The sequence below is a fragment of the Eleginops maclovinus genome, chromosome 5 (assembly GCF_036324505.1).
Source record: "Eleginops maclovinus isolate JMC-PN-2008 ecotype Puerto Natales chromosome 5, JC_Emac_rtc_rv5, whole genome shotgun sequence".
Classification (NCBI taxonomy): Eukaryota; Metazoa; Chordata; class Actinopteri; order Perciformes; family Eleginopidae; genus Eleginops; species Eleginops maclovinus.
In genome coordinates this window covers 24,895,535-24,913,270 of record NC_086353.1, presented here as the reverse complement: position 1 = coordinate 24,913,270, position 17,736 = coordinate 24,895,535, and the positions used below count along the sequence as shown (strand labels likewise).

Here is a 17,736-nt window from a genome sequence, read left to right as displayed (position 1 = left end):
GTAAACATAGAGCTGATGTGACTTGCCAAAAAGTTCCAGTTTTGTCTCATCTGTCCAAAGGACATTCTCCCAGAAACTTTGTGGCTTGTCAACAAGCGTTGTGGCAAATTCCAGTCTCGCTTTTTTATGATTTGCTTTCAACAGTGGTGTCCTCCTCGGTCGTCTTCCATTAAGTCCACTTCGGCTCAGACAGCGGCGGATGGTGCGATCTGACACTGACGTTCCTTGACCTTGGAGTTCACCTCTAATCTCTGTGGAAGTTGTTCGGGGTTCTTCGGTTACCATTCGTATTATCTGTCTCTTCAATTTGTCATCAATTTTCCTGTTGCGGCAACGTCCAGGGAGGTTGGCTACAGTCCCATGGACCTTAAACTTCTGAATAATATGTGCAACTGTAGTCACAGGAGCATCAAGCTGCTTGGAAATGGACTTATAGCCGTTACCTTTAACATGCATGCCTATAATTGTCTTTCTAATATCCTGAGACAACTCTCTCCTTAGCTTTCTGTGCTCCATGTTCAGTGTGGTACACACCATGATCCTAAACAGCACAGTGACTACTTTCCACCCTTTAAATAGGCAGACTGACTGATTACAGGTCTGAAGACACCTGTGATGCTAATTAAAGGACACACCTTAGTTTAACATGACCCTGGGGTCAAATTATTTTCAGTCTTTCTAGGGGTACCATCGTTTCATTATTTAGTTTTTTAAATGATTCTGTTGAACCACAATTCAAAAGCAATGTCTGATTTTCATTCGTTATTTTTCAATACATTTTTATTTATTATTACTTTTGTCAGTTTCAAGTTATTTCAGGGACCATTGTGTTTTTTTATTTCTTTAACGGACGGGTACCAACAATTTTGTCCTTGTCTGTAAATAGGGGGGTGAACACTTTTCCAAATAAAACAGGAAAACACAGACAGAAGTAAACTTTCCTAACTTCTTAAAACACACTGAATTAATTGCAACTCCTATGACAAAGCGCTCACTGTATCTCAAAAAGTTGCCTCTAATTCCTCCTCACCCACTCACTTCTGTCTGTCGCAGCCCACGCACCTCCCTCTCTCCCTCCCACTCTTTCATCATGCTCGCAGAGACAACACGCTCTCACCCCAACACAAAATCATGCACACACAAATACTTCCCCTGACACTTCAGCGCTCCCTTTACCTGCCCCTGACATGCTAGTCCTTCCCAGTGACTCATGATCCACAGCGGTAATATGTGTGTAGACTCACTTTTGGCTTCTATAAGTGTGGGGGGGCTGGAAGTATCAGTGTGAAGATCTTGTCTCTTTCTTACTTTAGAAGCTCAGGATAAAACACTCACCCTTTATGTTGACATCCGACAGAGGCACAGGCAGTCGGGGTGAGAGACTGTAGATAAGCAGAACAAAGTTTCCCTGCTAAGGTTTAACTTCCTAACAGGAAAGAAGCACAGGAGGATCCCGTCACTACATCGATGCCTCTGCTGCACTGCAGTCTCTCAGCAGCCTAATTAACATTACTGATCACACCTCTGCTCTTCCTGATGTCAAAATGTCTGCTGTGCAAAAGGTCCTCCACTTTAAAAAAAAAAAACCTAACAGCTATAGATTTGTTTTATACTTTAGGTTAACTTTGTCCCGTTGTGCCCTCTCCACAGGTGGTGTTTGTGGATGGGAATGGTCTATTCCATTACAGAGGTGAGTCAGTCTGCTCTAAGCTGACACAGGGAAAGTGTTTGCAATATTTGTGCCTTCTTTTTGATTTACAGCAGGATGTGTTAAGTGGCAGACAGAAAAATGCATTTTATACATTAATGGCAAGGAAAGCACATGTGTGTGAGTGATGACGCGTTAATTTAGGTGTTGCTGCATTTACTAGGGATGCAGTGATTGATGAAGTCTGGGCCAATAGCAATTTTTATAAAAATATAGCTTATTACATGGCTTAGTTGAATACTCGATTGTGATTGGTCAATTCGGAAATTTCAGAGATCAATATAACAGTAGCATAGACCGCTGTTTAGCACTATTATGACCGTTGCTAAGCAGGATCAAGAGAGAGAAAGAAAGAGGTTAAAAGACGGAGCGCTGGACGTCAGATAAATCACCAGAGGACAGACAGGAAGTGAACACTAACAGGAACACGGTCTGGGCTCTGCAGTGTTTAAAGACTTGTTAGTGGATCAGAACCTGTGAACAGACTTGGACAGTCACAGAAAACATTAATCAGAGCTGCCTTCGTTTTAAATTAGGTGGTTGTTGTCGGAGTTCAGCCGTTGGTGCGCCGTGGATCAGAGTTTTATCTTCTTAGCGGAAGCAATGCGATCAGATTCAAGTCAATAAAATATACATTTCAATTAATAGTGGGAGTCAAGGTGTTAGTTTGTTTAGTTTTTAGCCGTGTAATAAGCGGGAAGATGTGCATCCCTCTAGGCGTCTGGCTCCATGATCACCCTGTCGGGGGTTCTTTTTCCAATAATGACTGCCTCGCTGCACATTATCCATTACTAATACTGATGTTTTTTGCAGTCACATGTGTGCAAGGCTGTCTTCATGTAACAATAATATATAATAACACAAAGTCAACACTTTTGTTTCAAGAGCAAACCGCCATCTGAATTTGACCCATTCACTGTTTATTCCCTGCAGAGTTCGGCCTGGCATGTCACCTCGGGGTGCTGTCAGGGCTGCCGTGTGTGGGTGTGGCCAAGAACCTGCTGCAGGTGCAGGGTGTTTACAAGGATGAGGAGCACCAGTCACAGGTGAGGCACTACTTGTCTTCCTTTCTGTGCTGTAGTGCTTTGCCACTCTAGGATCTATCGTCAGTGTAAACATCATATTTTGTTTACTCTTTTTGTAAGAAAAATCTTGCCACCCATGACCAGAGTCAAAGATGAATTATGTGAGTTAAGGTATCAAAGTGTAAAAATGTCCTCATTCTTGGTGTGTTTATTCCTCGTCGTCTTCTAAAGTAAGCACAGAAATGTCAGAGGGATGAGGCAAAGGACTGAATTCTAAATTACCTTTGAACGTGCGCATGAACTCACACTTACACATCTAGCTGTGTGTGTGTGTGTGTGTGTGTGTGTGTGTGTGTGTGTGTGTGTGTGTGTGTGTGTGTGTGTGTGTGTGTGTGTGTGTGTGTGTGTGTGTGTGTGTGTGTGTGTGTGTGTGTGTGTGTGTGTGTGTGTGTGCGCAGTTTTGACAATGTGACTTTTATTTAAAGCCAAGGCCTCCTTCTGTAGCCAATGCACAACAAGGTCTGTGACGTTTTGAATACAAATCAAGCTGGAACAAATTCTGGTTGTTCAAAGTATACCTGTGGGACAGCAAAATCTGGATTTCATTAATATGCAAATGTTTATTTTGTTTCAGTCTGCAGTCGGTGACTTTTAAAAAAAGAATAAAAACAACTCAAAGTTAAATCTGCCACATGAGCATGAGTCTAAAGTAACAGGATGAACAGAGTATTCTTCCTTACGTTGATTTACACATACAGTGGTATGCAAAAGTTTGGGCACCCCTTAGGAAAACCACTGCATCAGTTTGTCACTTGCTGAGCTTTTGAAGCAGCAACTTCATTTTAACATATGTTATACCTTATGGTAACAGAAACATCTCAGTAGTGAAATAACTTTTATTGGTCAAACAGAAACATGTTTATGTGCATTCAAACAAAAATAGGCATGTACATAAATTTGGGCACCCCTAAGAAATAATTCCATTAATATTTAGTATTGCCTCCTTTTGCTGCAATAACGGCCTGTAGACGCCTCCTGTAGCCACAGACAAGTCCCTTAAGCCTGGCAGGTGGTATTTTGGCCCATTCTTCCACACAAAACGTCTCCAGTTCAGTCAGGTTTCTTGGCCTCCGTGCATGGACAGCCTTCTTCAAATAAATCCATACATTTTCAATGATGTTAAGGTCTGGGGACTGGGATGGCCATTCCAGAACATTGTACCTGTGCTTCTGCATGAATTCCTTGGTGGATTTTGATCGGTGCTTAGGATCATTGTCCTGCTGAAAAATCCAACCCCGGCGTAGCTTCAACTTTGTGACTGACTCTAGAACATTCTTGTCAAGAATCTCCTGGTACTGTAAGGAATTCATGTGGCCCTCAACTTTAACAAGTTTTCCAGTACCTGTGCTAGCCACACAGCCCCATAACATGATAGATCCTCCACCAAATTTTACAGTGGGCAACAAGTTCTTTTCATTGAATGCAGTGTGTTTTTTTCGCCATGCATACCTGTTCATGTTATGACCAAATAACTCAATCTTGGTCTCATCTGACCACAGTATTTTGTTCCAAAATGCTTCTGGCTTGTCCAGATGTGCTTTTGCATACCTCATGCGACTCTTCTTGTGATTAACACTCAGGAAAGGCTTTTTGCACATCACCCTTCCAATGAGCTCTTCCTGGTGCAAAGTACGCTGGATTGTGGAACGGTGAACAACTACACCATCAGCAGCCAGATGTTGTTGTAGTTCTCTGGAGGTGGTCTGTGGCTTCTCTGTGACCATTTTCACCATCCTTCGCCTGTGCCTTTCCCCTATTTTTGTCGGCCTACCACATCTTTCCTTCACACGGACTGTTCCTGTGGCCTTCCATTTCACAACTACGTTTCTGACTGTGGAGACAGACAGTTTAAACCTGTCAGATAATTTTTTGTACCCTTCTCCTAATTTATAATGTTGGATTATCTTAGCTTTCAGGTCAGTGGAGAGTTGTTTTGAGGTCCCCATCTTGCCACTCCCTAAGAAAGAACCTAGGCCAGGCACAGCCAGCTATTACCTATGTTAAATAGCCTTTTTCATGATTGGTTCCACCTGTCTTTGTAATTGAAGGTCTAATGAGCTAATCAAAGCAATTTTGTGCAGCAACCTGTCAGCTATAAATCCGTACAGGTGTTGAAATGAATGCTATTTATAAGGGTGCCCAAACTTTTGCACATCCCATTTTTTGCATTTTATTTTATTATAATAAAACTATGTAATGCTACCCTAAGAATTTTGGTCTGGAAAACACTAAAACGTCTACATCTTTGTAGGAAAACAAATGTTGTTGCTGTGATCTTCTATTATAAAGGAAAAGCAAATTGTCATGAAATCTCAGAGGGGTGCCCAAACTTTTGCATACCACTGTATTTTATTGCTTGTGTAATTGAAAAATGTTTTAATAACTACAATAATGTGAAGCACCGTTAACATAGTGAGAGACACTCGTCATAGAAAGAGCATGAACCCCTTTTTCTCTGAGGTTAAGGTGATGATAATTGACCTCAAGTTCTTTCCCTGAGGAAAATATAAAATGCTAATTCCTTGTAGATGTCATTGATCTTTGTAAGAGCGGTGATGGGCATGTGCAAGTGCTGTTGAAAAGTTTCTAAGGGAACCAGCATGCATGGCTCTAGCAATCATCTCATCCACAGCCAACTCAATTAGCAGGCAAAGAGACTCTCTGCTTATAACCCCAGCGGTCCTCATGTAGTAGTGTAACATGCTAATTAAATTCTCTGTAAGAGTGTATCCATCTCCCTCAATTACTGTTAGTGGCTTTGGCGTCAGAAAGGGTTGCCTTGTCTCTGCAGTAGGGAAGAATCTGATCTCTTTGTTTCCACAGAACACGGTCACACATATCTGCTAATCCTCTAGCTCCGAGTTGTTCGTGTTGGGTATTAGGTAACGTCGGCACTACACAACGCATCTTTGAGCTCAAGCCATCAGCGTTGGATCAGTTGCCGTGCATGACGTTTTAGAATTCCCTCCCGGTCCATGTTGATATAATTGTCACTCTCTGGGGCTCTGTGTAATTTGTCTACAGGCACGTCAAAGATTGCAAGGCCTTGGCCAAACCCGGATGTCTGGTTTGAGGGCTTGGGAGGAAATGAGCTAAGAAGTAATCTGTGAAACACAAGCCCTATCAGACTCCCTACCAAGAAATTAGCCAGTGAGAAATAAGATTAGCTATAACTAGATACAGTATATGCTCATCACCACGTATCACTGACAACTAGCAATATGCTGCCATACTTGAGTAAATGTCGGAGTAGTATCTCAAAGCTCTGCCAGCACACAGAGTCCTCAAAAACAACATGCAGTGTTTCTGAAGGTTACAGAGAGGACTTTCTCTCAGGTGCTTTCATTACAATTGGGAGCCTCAAAAGTAAAGGTGGAGCACAGTGGGCATTAATGTAAAGTTATAACCCATCGAAGCTAAACTATTCAGTGTATGGAGAAATACACCTTTGTCGCTTGATGACTTGGTGGTTAGAAAGTTTACCCCTTGTCCCTTTTTAAGATTCAGCATTTAGAGACTTCAGTCATCACAGTGAGCTACTCTGAACAAATTAAACACTGACTTTAATGAAATGTATTATGTCAACAGGTTGCACATAATTGTATTAGGTTAGTTGAAAGCAATAGTATTAACTTGAACCAATTATTTTTTTATTTAAACTTTATATTATGGCTTTCAACTAACCTGACACACATACAGTATGTGTAATTTCTGTACATAATACATTTATTTAAGTCAACGTTTCGATTGTCTTACAGTATATCCATGTGTGGTATAATTGTGTCTAATGTACATTTTTTAAGAAATATAAATCTATCTCGGTTTAAGGTTTGTTTGGAGCTGGAGTCTGGATATGGTAAGCCTAGCTGAAGATGGCTAAGCAAAGACAACACAAACATGCAAATTGTTGTTTTGACGATTCTGTTACATATGGATTTAACAAACAAGATACAGCATGCTAACATGTGAGCTGTAAAGCTGTAGGTAGGTGTAGATTTACTTTTTCCTCAGAGCCACACCAGGCTAAGCTAGGCTACCTAGCTGATGCTATGGATTAGGAGCAATTTATTAAAGGGTCTACATGAAATTTAAAATATTAATACTTGAGCAGAAAATTAAGTCAACCTGTTTGTGGTTACGTCCAAACTTATATATATGTACCAGGTGCACATTCATGTCAGTAGTTGTGAGCATGTGTGTCAAACGGGTTAGCTATTGGTAGCAGCTAACAGCTTCCAGGTTAACCCTGTAAGCTCTGTCAAGAATGCCTCTCTTGTCTTTGTTAGCAAGTTAGCTGTTAACCGCCAGCTCAAGCATCAATGTTATTCAGGTGGTCCTGGTCCAGCCTTCAAATCGTAGATATGTATGGCTTTTATTTAAAATGATTGATTCACTAATTAGCCTATAGTGGATTCTTCTTCTGTCTTCTGTCTTCTTCATTAAGCTTAGCAGCCATTTTATAAACACCTCTGTAGTTCTTTTCATCAACATGCAGTCAGACATAAACATTTTTGAAAACTGTACATTGGGACCTGTTCCAGTTTAGTAAAATTAAAACATGACTCTTGAAACAAGTTGGATGAAAAATATATCTCTTTCCTTTAGCACTAAATAATAGACCAAAAAACTTCTCCAGCTTTTATATGTTCTATGGATCATTTTCAACTGTCCTGTTGTCACTACATTTCTTTCAGTTGAATGCCTAGCAGAAGTAATGTGCTGTGCTTATGCAGAGGCAGGGGAGTGCAGTACGTTTCTATCTGTGCAGTCTGTAACAAAACAGAAATGATGAAAGAGGAACTTTTCTTTCCCCTTGTCCTCCACGCTCTTTGGGAAAATGCTGTCCTTGTTTTCGAGGTTTCTTGATGCTCCTTTTCCTTCAGATCTTACCTCCTCTTTATTTCTCTTCCCTGCTCTGTTTCCCCCTTTATTTCTCTCTTTTCACCTCCAGAGTCTCCCCTCTTTTTTCCCCCACTCCAACATCTGCCCCCTTCTCACTTTCATTTTCTACCATTTCATCTCTTTTTTTCCTCTCTGTCTCTCTCTCTGACAGCCTGGCTGTAACACAAACTAGTGTGTTATTGATGACTTGCTCTGTCTTTCTGACTTCTGCTATTCTGGTGCCAGTCCTACTCTAGCTTCATAGGAGCCAGACCTACACACACACACACACACACACACACACACACACACACACACACACACACACACACACACACACACACACACACACACACACACACACACACACACACACACACACACACACACACACACACACACACACACACAGGCCTCCTCCCAGCTGGGATCGAGGGCCCTGTGCGGCCCCTCCTGTCTCCCCGCTGGCTGCTTGCTGTAATCAGTCATAGTAGAGCAGACAACCGATCCATCACGGAGGCTATGCTCCCTTCATCGCTCTGGCCCGTAACCCACAACACACCTGTCAACAGCGGCCGCATCACAACATCTGACTTTGCATCGTCTCTTTCACTGGGGGAGAAGAAAACTTTAGTTCCTATAGGAAAAAAGAAACATTTTAAAAACACAGTAACCCTAAATTAACTATCCACTACTCAGAAAGAAGAGTCTCATTTATTTATTTTATGATATTTTTTCTATCAAACAACAGTGTTAATATTCTGATCTTCTGTGGGGTTATTCAATCTATTGTGTAAAAACTGTAAAACTAGAGGATCAAATCTTTCCAATTGTTTGATTTAGTTTTTCTTATATATATTTTATATTTATATATTTTTTTTTGTTGAAGAATTTGCCTCGTTGTATCAACACTCATAAAACAAGCCAAATGAGACATAACACTTACTTCTATGCTTTAAAAACCTAACAATCCTCTTTCCAAATGTAAGTTTTGCATCAAAATGATATACAAACGCTGAATTTGAATAAGTCTTTCAAAGAAGCAGCAACACACTGATTGAAAACACTGGGAGTACTTTGTGTCCCTTTAAAAAAAGAAATGTTCTCATACATGCTTCAGATTACCTCACATTACAAAGAACACAAAATAGATGCAACTAGACTACAATGGTTTATGCCTTCGCTTTCACATCACAAGCAATGTCGTCCCTGGCTGGGGAATGGGGAAGATATCACCTTGAATGCAACATCCAACCCTGGACAGACCCCATCTCACTGTCTCCTGCTCCTCGCTGTCTTCTTCTTTCGCTCCCCTGCTGCCTCCGTGTTTCACAAAAAAGATTTCTATTTGGAGTGCTCAATTTCCCTTCAATTTCTGGTGTGTTTTGCCGTCATTGGGAGAACCAAAAAAAAAAAGAGGAAAATGTGTATTTTGTGCGCTTTGTGAAGGCATTGTTACATTTACAGTTTTAAAGACTTCTTCTCAGCACTCATTTCCAGTGTTTATCAATCAGCGAAAGCCAATTATGAATTTCTAAAGTTAATTACTTGATAGCATCTTAGTGGAAGATATACAAAGTGTTGGTACTTACAAAACGTCATACAGTGATCTGTCTTCTTGAACTCAGGATATATGTGCTATTACCTTTACAACAAACACAAATTACTATTCTTAGGGAGTTCCCAATCAAGATTTTTGTAGCTCTTGATCCCAGCCCTATTTTATGGTAGTTTGATACGACACATGATTATTAATGTTGATTGAATATGTATCTCACACAACAGCTGTCAAATCAAGACCTCTGCATCTTGATTCACAGAGTGGTTCCTCATCATGAGTTCATTATCTTTAAGTGACTTTGTTCTGCTTAGCGGCAGAGTGGGGTTATTTCTAGTGGTAAATTGTTTTATTAATCCTTTATTCACTTCAATACATCACAAATAATATAAACAAAACAAATACATGGGGATCAACATGTCATTTTGTTTACATTTGTAGCAGATAAAGAATAATGTTTTGCATAAATGTAATTTTCGGGAAAAATGTATTTTTGAATAACACGTTGATCAACAGTTTGTCTATAACATGTGAGGTGAGGTATATTGCCTCATAAATGAAGTTATAAGTTAGCAAAATCAATCAAATCTAGGTCTATGATGCTTGTTACTTGAATATGCTTTAAGAAAAAAAAACAGCCTACATCTGAGCTCTCCATAGGGTTTCATTTATTTAGTTTTGCAGCTCATTCCTTAAAACAGGAGCGTCAGATTGCTCGTCATAAGAGGAAATATGAAGGGTATATTTCTAGCTTTTAATGTAAATAAGTTATTGAGCTTTTTCTTATCAACTTAGATTTGTTAGAAAATGTTTTCAACTTTCATTGACTGAATTTATTCGAAAAGTGGGCTTATTAGAACATGAATACTATACATACATATATACACTGCCCGGTCAAAAGAAAAGTCACTAGCCTGTGGGGGCAGTGCTATGATCTGGGGTTGCTGCAGTTGGTTTGGTCTAGATTCAGCAACGTGCCCAAAGAATGAGGTCAGCTGACTACCTGAATATACTGAATGACAGGTTATTCCATCAATGGAGTTTGTCTTCCCTGATGGCACGGGCATGTTCCAAGATGACAATGCCAGGATCCATCGGGCTCAAATTGTGAAAGAGTGGTTCAGGGAGCATGAGACATCATTTTCACACATGGATTGGCCCCCACAGAGTCCAGACCTGAACCCGATTGAGAATCTTTGGGATGTGCTGGAGAAGACTTTGCGCAGTGGTCCGAATCTCCCGTCATCAATACAAGATCTTGGCGAAAAATTAATGCAAGACAGAAATAAATGTTGTGACATTGCAGAAGCTTGTGGAAACGATGCCACAGCGAACGCGTGCCGTAATCAAAGCTAAAGAAGGTCTAACGAATATTAGAGTGTGACCTTTTGTTTGGCCGGGCAGTGTATATAAGAAGGACAATATAAAATGAGCACATTTTCATTTGTGGGCCATTTTTCATTATACTTTTTGAATTAGCTGAGGGCCGCTTCAAAGTAGTTTGGACACCCCTGTCTTAAAGGTTATCCTTCATACAGCACACACAGCTGTTTATGCAAAGCAAATTGAGTTTGTTTGTTTCTGTTTTTGGAGTTCTAAAACATACCACAGCTCCAAAAGTGTCTCCCTGAGAGTGAAGCTGCTGAGACTGCAAGCCTCCATGGTGGTGGCTTCATATTTAGTTTCTCTTGTATTGCCATATGCTGTACAGCTTTTCTCACTTTGATTTTTGTTTTGTTGCCTCCGCAGATTGCTGCTCTGCAGAAAGGAGGAGACAGCTTCCCCCTCACAGCCGCCTCGGGCAAAGTGCTTGGAAAGGTGCGTCAAAGGACAAACACACACACGCACAAAGAAAACTTTTAAACAAAGGTGCTGTTTTGTTGCTGCTGACTTCAAAGAGCACCCACCCTGTTAGAAGTCTTAGACTGTATATATAAGGTCCATACTGAATTAAGTTCATCTGCCTATCAGTTACAAGAGACATTTCTTTTTCCGTCCAGGCACTGCGAAGCTGCAACAAAAGTTCTAAGCCAGTGTACGTGTCCGTTGGCCACAGGATCAGTTTGGACACAGCTGTACGCCTCACACACTCCTGCTGCCGCTACCGCGTCCCAGAGCCCATCAGACAGGTACACACACACACACACACACACACACACACACACACACACACACACACACACACACACACACACACACACACACACTCACATTCACACAACAATAAGGAATGTGTAACAGAGCAGATAAAGGAAAGCCCTTGCTGTAGCAAAGGTAGAGCAAGAGGCTAAAGAACGAGGCGAAAGTAGAAGTGGTCAGCTGTGAGGCAGAGCCCATCACTTGTAACAGCGTCCTGCTGGGAGGTGTGATCATCGCGCTGTGTGTGTCAGCAGCACAGGCAGGGTGATTTGTAATAATCCTTAGAACAATGTAACTATTTAAGTTAGGATGCACTGGTTTGTCTTAGGTTTTTTGATTTCAGTAGCAAAATCGAGTTTCGGACCATTATAGAATGCATATTGTCTCAAACAAGTGCTATAGTGTGACAGCAAAAAGTGGTGGGGACACTTTTTCATATTTAAAAAACTACTACTGCATTAAGCGCCCCCCGCAAACAATATATACACACATACACATGCTTACAATACTTTTTTGACAACTATATAAATAAACGTGTCCAAAAATTCACCAGAAATACACCCAAAAAGTCTCAGTCCTCAGGTTGTACATGTTCTACTGTGCAAATAAACTCAGAGTGCACAATTCTTTCTTTTTTCAGAACATTTCTAACAAATGATCCTAAAGTGATGGGACATGTCCCCAGTATAAATGACGCCTATGGTGACAGAGAAGATGTTATGGAGCAACACAGCTGTTGCTTGTATACAAAAAATATCTGCACAGACAACATGGCGGAGGTGTGTCATTTACTGTCATTCTGCAACACAGGGTTGCACTACGAAATGCAGTTAAAGTCCACTTATTTGTTATTATTTTTACATTTGAGTGGCATTTCTGTAAAGGAAACTAACTGACTGAGTATCTCAAACTGGTTTCCTTTATCAAGCTGAGCTGATCATGTCAAAATGTATCTTTTTGTCTGTCTTTTGACAGATATTGCCTCTCCAATAGGGTCACAAATGTGCAAGTTGCAGTTACAGTTGTAGTCAAGCTCAAAGAGAAAGCTATGTTTAAAAATGTCTCTGGTTTGAGCAAGCCCTGCACGGCATGTGTGGTTGCATCAGAAGATGGTGTCCTGTTCTTTTTTATTTGAGAACAAAATAGCAAAAAACCTGTTTTAAATAATAACCTAAATGCGTGTAGACTATGCCTTAGAGAGTTTCTGAATCACATGGAGAACAAAAGAAAGAAGGTTTAGCATAAAAATACTAAAATTGTATCAACCAAACTGCAAGAGTTTAGGAAAATAAAAGTACTCCATTGAAGAGAAGTGAGGAAAAGTGTTTACAGAAACAGGTTACAGGTTAATGAGAAGTAGTTTTGACAAGATCTTAAAAAGTGTTATCTCAAAGACATAACAATGGATGGTTATTTTGAGGCAGTTAGGAACAGACCCCTCGTCCTGCCTCAGGCTCCTTGTCTTTATGCCACTAGGCTGTGCTGTGCTTCTGCTGCTCACCCAATGCACAGAAAGCACACATGCTCACATGCATCTCAAAATCAGTTTTTTTGCCAGTGGAGCTTCAATATCAGCGGCTAGCTCATCCCCTCGTGTGTGTGTGTGTGTGTGTGTGTGTGTGTGTGTGTGTGTGTGTGTGTGTGTGTGTGTGTGTGTGTGTGTGTGTGTGTGTGTGTGTGTGTGTGTGTGTGTGTGTGTGTGTGTGTGTGTGTGTGTGTGTGTGTGTGTGTGTGTGTGTGTGTGTGTGTTTATTTCTTCAAAGTGTAAGTGTGATATGTTAGGCTGGTGAGAGGAGGAGGCGGGACTCAGTGTGGACATCAGAGAGAACCACGCACACTCTAACCTTCTCTGACCACTCTCTGCACCTCTGTCTTTATTTTTCTCTCTGTTCAACTGTTTCCCTTGCTCTCCCTGACTTTCACTTTGCCCTTTTTCTCTTCATCTTCCACTTTAGCTTCTCTCTGCCACAGATATTTCATATTCTCTTTACTGCTGACATCACAGAAAAACTGATGGATCGGGTTCTTGCGAGTGTCATGTTTGGAGCTGAACTCTGAGTTGCTCTTTCGTGGGCAGGACTCATGTCCCAAAAGGCTCCAGAAACTTCAGTTGCAGCTTTTTGGGGAGAAGAAATCAAAAAGATGTCGATCTGAGAGGAACACTGAGTGACGCAATGGCTAAGGTTTTGAAGTTTGAAGTTAAGAAGCTGCAGTATTCTGCCCCTGCGTCCAGAACCTATCATGGCTAACTGAGGGCAAACACACACAGACCTAATAATAAAAGTCAAAAAAAGGACAGAACTCCTCAGCTGAATGCTATTAGTGGCTGTGGCTGACAGTGTGTTGTGTCAAGTCATAGTTCACCTCCAACCATAGACCACTTCACTTTGAACCATTGGTTAAGGTTTTGAAGCATCAAGTTTGACATTTTGCCTGTTGCCATCTTGTTTTGTTTTTTTGGAGAAATTAAGTAGGTGTCTAGAGGCCGGGTATCAAGTATAACACTGAACAAATAATTTAAGGCAACCAAATTGTTCAAATCTCTTTAATGAACAAACCCAGGGTCAAAGAGTTAAAGTTCTTAATCAAATACAAAGAGAGTGCCAACACTACTTGAGCCAAAAGAGCACCCTCTAATATGTTGCTTCTATTGGGTGACCGGCTTGTGTGACATTTATTTTTACTTTTTTAATTTCATTTTCTTATTATTTTGTCACTATAAATTACTTTGTTAAATTCCTACCTTGTCAATCAATAAGCTTGTTGTTATTTCGCCATCATTTAAAGGTCAAAGATATATTTGGATAAATCATGGGAGCCTCCCGCTTCAACTAACTTACCTCGTCTGAATTAATATTACATTAGTTAAATACATATATTAATAATGTCTTGCCACATCGTTTTTACCCAGCAGCAGGAAGTTAACAGTAACAATAAAAGATAAACAAAAACACCAAATAAACACATATTACCAGTAGATTATCCAAAGAATTGTGTAAAGTTGGCATGCAGTTTTTAATAAAAACATGACATTTCAATCCAATGAGGATGTAAAAAATAAGGGGAAGTTTACCGATTTGGCACATGAAGGTCAGGTCAGTCCTGAGTTCTGCGACACAATGCCTGCATCACAGACTGTGGGTATGGAGTTTGAGAGACACGGCATTTACTCTGCTCAAGGGTCTCATTAAAACATACGGTACTGGATGAATCTTTCCCTAGTGTTTAAAATCTGACACCGACATAACCCCACTCCCGAGCACCCCTTCCCTCCCCTTGGCAACAGAAAATGCTTCTTTTGCAACTTCAAGTGCTTTAAATGCCGACTGTTTGAACTACAGACTGATAATAGAGATATATTCATATATCAGTGGTTTGACACCCATGCATTTTGGGATGTGTATGTTTTTGGAGCCAAGCTGTCTTTTATGAGCCCCCCAATCTCTGTCTAAGGGGAACAATGCATCTAATATTTAACAGCAATACCAATGCTGTTGTGCTGCTTTAATCTATTTCTTAACTAGCCGATAAAATGTCTGAAATACTTTGGACTTATTATCACACAACATTAAAACCCAGGTATTTATTATAAAGTATAGATTTCTTTGTTTGAACAGCAGTCCACAATCCAACTCCAACTGCTCTTTTTCTATGAAGTCATTTTACTGTTGTATTACATTTTCAGAGTTCTTGGGCACCAGAAGTATTAACTGATGGTGCATTGACTTAATAACTGTATAAAGAAGACACTTGTACTGAGTGTATTAAAGACGTTTAGGGTAGATGCTGTAAACCTTTGACTGGTTGTGAAGGTTGGAAAAGTGCTTTATGAATGGGGTCCATTTACTGTGTGTGTAGTGTGTTCTAGGTTTTTGTGCTTGTAAGTGGTCTGCAAAGGATAAAATCCTTCCCCCCCCCCCCCTTTCTTGACTAATTTAGTGTTTAATTTATATGGGGCGAATTCCCATGCTCACTTGTTAAAACACATTTACCAACTACTTCTAGAGAAGGGCATACTATTATTCAAAAATATTACCATGGTAGGTTTTGTGGAAGGTACAAAGTATTTGTAAATTAGCACACTGGGTCAGATATTACTTAAAGTTGGAATACTCGCATCTGTAACATGACCTGCTGCTTCCTCAAAGTCTCAGCACACTGGTGTTCTTTTTCTAAAACTCTAAATGCAAATGAAGGCTTTACTCTGTTTTTCTTCCCCTTCCTCCTCTCTCTTCACCGTCTAAAATGATCCTCTCACTTTACATCATGCCTGAAACGAACCCCTCCTTTCACAGCTTGAGATATTCACAGAGAGATGAAAGAGAAAGATGACATCATGGTTGGATTCTGCAGTGAAGGCTCATGTGTGAAAGCACTGCAGCAGAATCTCATATATTCCATGAAGCTAAAACACATGCGCATACAGACACACACACACGCACAGGTTCAGACTAATTCACGCCCCATCTCAGCCGGGCTCCCTCACACCATTAAATTCTCACACTGTCTGTGTCCCACCTGCGTGTGAAGGGAGTAGAAGGAGCTGACACCTGTCTGCATTCATCTCCGGTCAGTGTGACAGCTATAGAGTGACAAGTTGAGGTCAGAGAGAGGAAGCTGACGCATGAGGCGGATGTTGCATTAGCGGCCACTCCACTGTAGCAGCACATTGTGGGCCACAGAAACTAATTCTTCAGAGCTGGGCAGCATCTCATTGTGTTTTCACTGGCACGCTGCCATCCTCTGAGGTGGGACTGACTCTTGTGTTGATGCTGATTAGCAGAGTTGACTCCGGTGTGATACATAACCTTATATTTGCAGATGTACTGCGACAAGGCTCAAAGTGAAGAAAGACCTGTAGCTAAGTGTTTGAAATTATGTTTCAGTAACAATATAAGTAGCGGTTCTGTTGTCGGCTGAGCTTACTCTTACCTTTTGGAAAGAATAACAACATATTTGTTCTCACATTTACTAATAAATACGCTATCAATACGTTTTACTTTCAGTTGTTAAATTTACTAATATTTTTTCTAATTGAAATGACAGGTTTCTGTGCATATAAATGGTCTGCAAAGGCTAAAATCCCAAAGTTCCCCCTCGCCTGAAACGCCTCCATTGGACTCCTTTGTTTACTTCCGTAACATAACGACATCACTATGTAACTCTTGCACTTCTATTGATTAACGCTCCAACACATTGCACATGATAGGGGCGGGACATCTCTAAGCTGTTGACCAATCACAACAGAGCTGGCCAACTAACCAATCAGAGCAGACTGGGCTCTGGTTTCAGACAGAGGGTAAAAAGAGGTGCTGCAGCACAGGCAGAATGAGAACAATAAAGAAAGTTCAAATGTTTTAGTTATCAATCATAAAGTTTGTAGTTATTCCTCTTTAAGATTTAAAGTCTATAGATTTATGTTTTTTAGCTATGCTTTCTGCCCTCATGCTTAAACTAACATTGTTTTTTGTACCTTGACTGTATTTATTAATACTGAATTAATTGAATACATTTAATAATACAATAAATAATAACAAAACTAATTAATTTATATACTTCAATTGTATAAGTAGCAAGTCAAGCAGTTAAGCAGCTTAACTAAACATGCACAATTGTACAAATGTCTGGAGGTAAACAAATAGCTCTAATCTTAATGTGAAGAATATGATTTCCAATTTAAAGGTATGATCTCTAGATTTGGGTCTAAATAGAGCAAGCCAGATGGCAATTGTTGAGTTATGAAACTACTAACTAATTGGAAACATCCTGAATCAGAGGACAAAAGACATCCCAGTTTCTTACAAAATAAATCCTTATAATAACATTACTTTCCTCTAACTTAATAGTTGTTTTTTTGGTTTAGTTTAGAGTTTAGGCAACTATTTTGAGAATCAATAAATCTTTTTAACCATTTAATGAATAATTCTTATTTGCAGCCCTAGTGGGCTTATTTCCAAATTGTTGTCAATACAATTATTCTATTATTGGTATATTAAAAGTTTTTGTGAAGTTATAATATATTGAATATTAAGTGCGCTTGTCACATAACTTGAAACTTAAAATTCCTGGATCTTTGTTGAATATCCCTAAACCCCACTGACAGTGTGATGGTCATCAGATTTAAAATTAAAATAAAATATCTGGGACCTTGACCTGATTTATCTGAAGGTGTTCTGTTCCCATGTTAACTTTGTTTTGTGGACTTTTGGGTGGAATACATGTAGAGCTATTGAAGCTCAAAATGTATAAATTAAAGCTGCAGTCGGCAGGATTGTTTTGATCATATTCACTGAAACCGACACTATTCTCCGACAGAACAACATAAATCAGCCGGTTTTAGAACAAAAAATGCGTCTCTACCTAGA

At 40.1% G+C, this 17,736-nt stretch overlaps 1 protein-coding gene across 2 annotated transcripts in view; it reads left to right on the top strand.

The window, feature by feature from the left end:
• The window catches only part of LOC134864293 (endonuclease V-like), a 111,269-nt gene that overhangs the window by 7,616 nt on the left and 85,917 nt on the right, over positions 1-17,736 (top strand). For both annotated transcript variants that reach the window (XM_063883145.1, XM_063883144.1), the window contains exons 4-7: positions 1,651-1,690; positions 2,642-2,754; positions 10,982-11,050; positions 11,233-11,361. In XM_063883145.1, the coding sequence (XP_063739215.1) occupies positions 1,651-1,690; positions 2,642-2,754; positions 10,982-11,050; positions 11,233-11,361 (351 nt within the window). The remainder of the gene's footprint in view (positions 1-1,650; positions 1,691-2,641; positions 2,755-10,981; positions 11,051-11,232; positions 11,362-17,736) is intronic.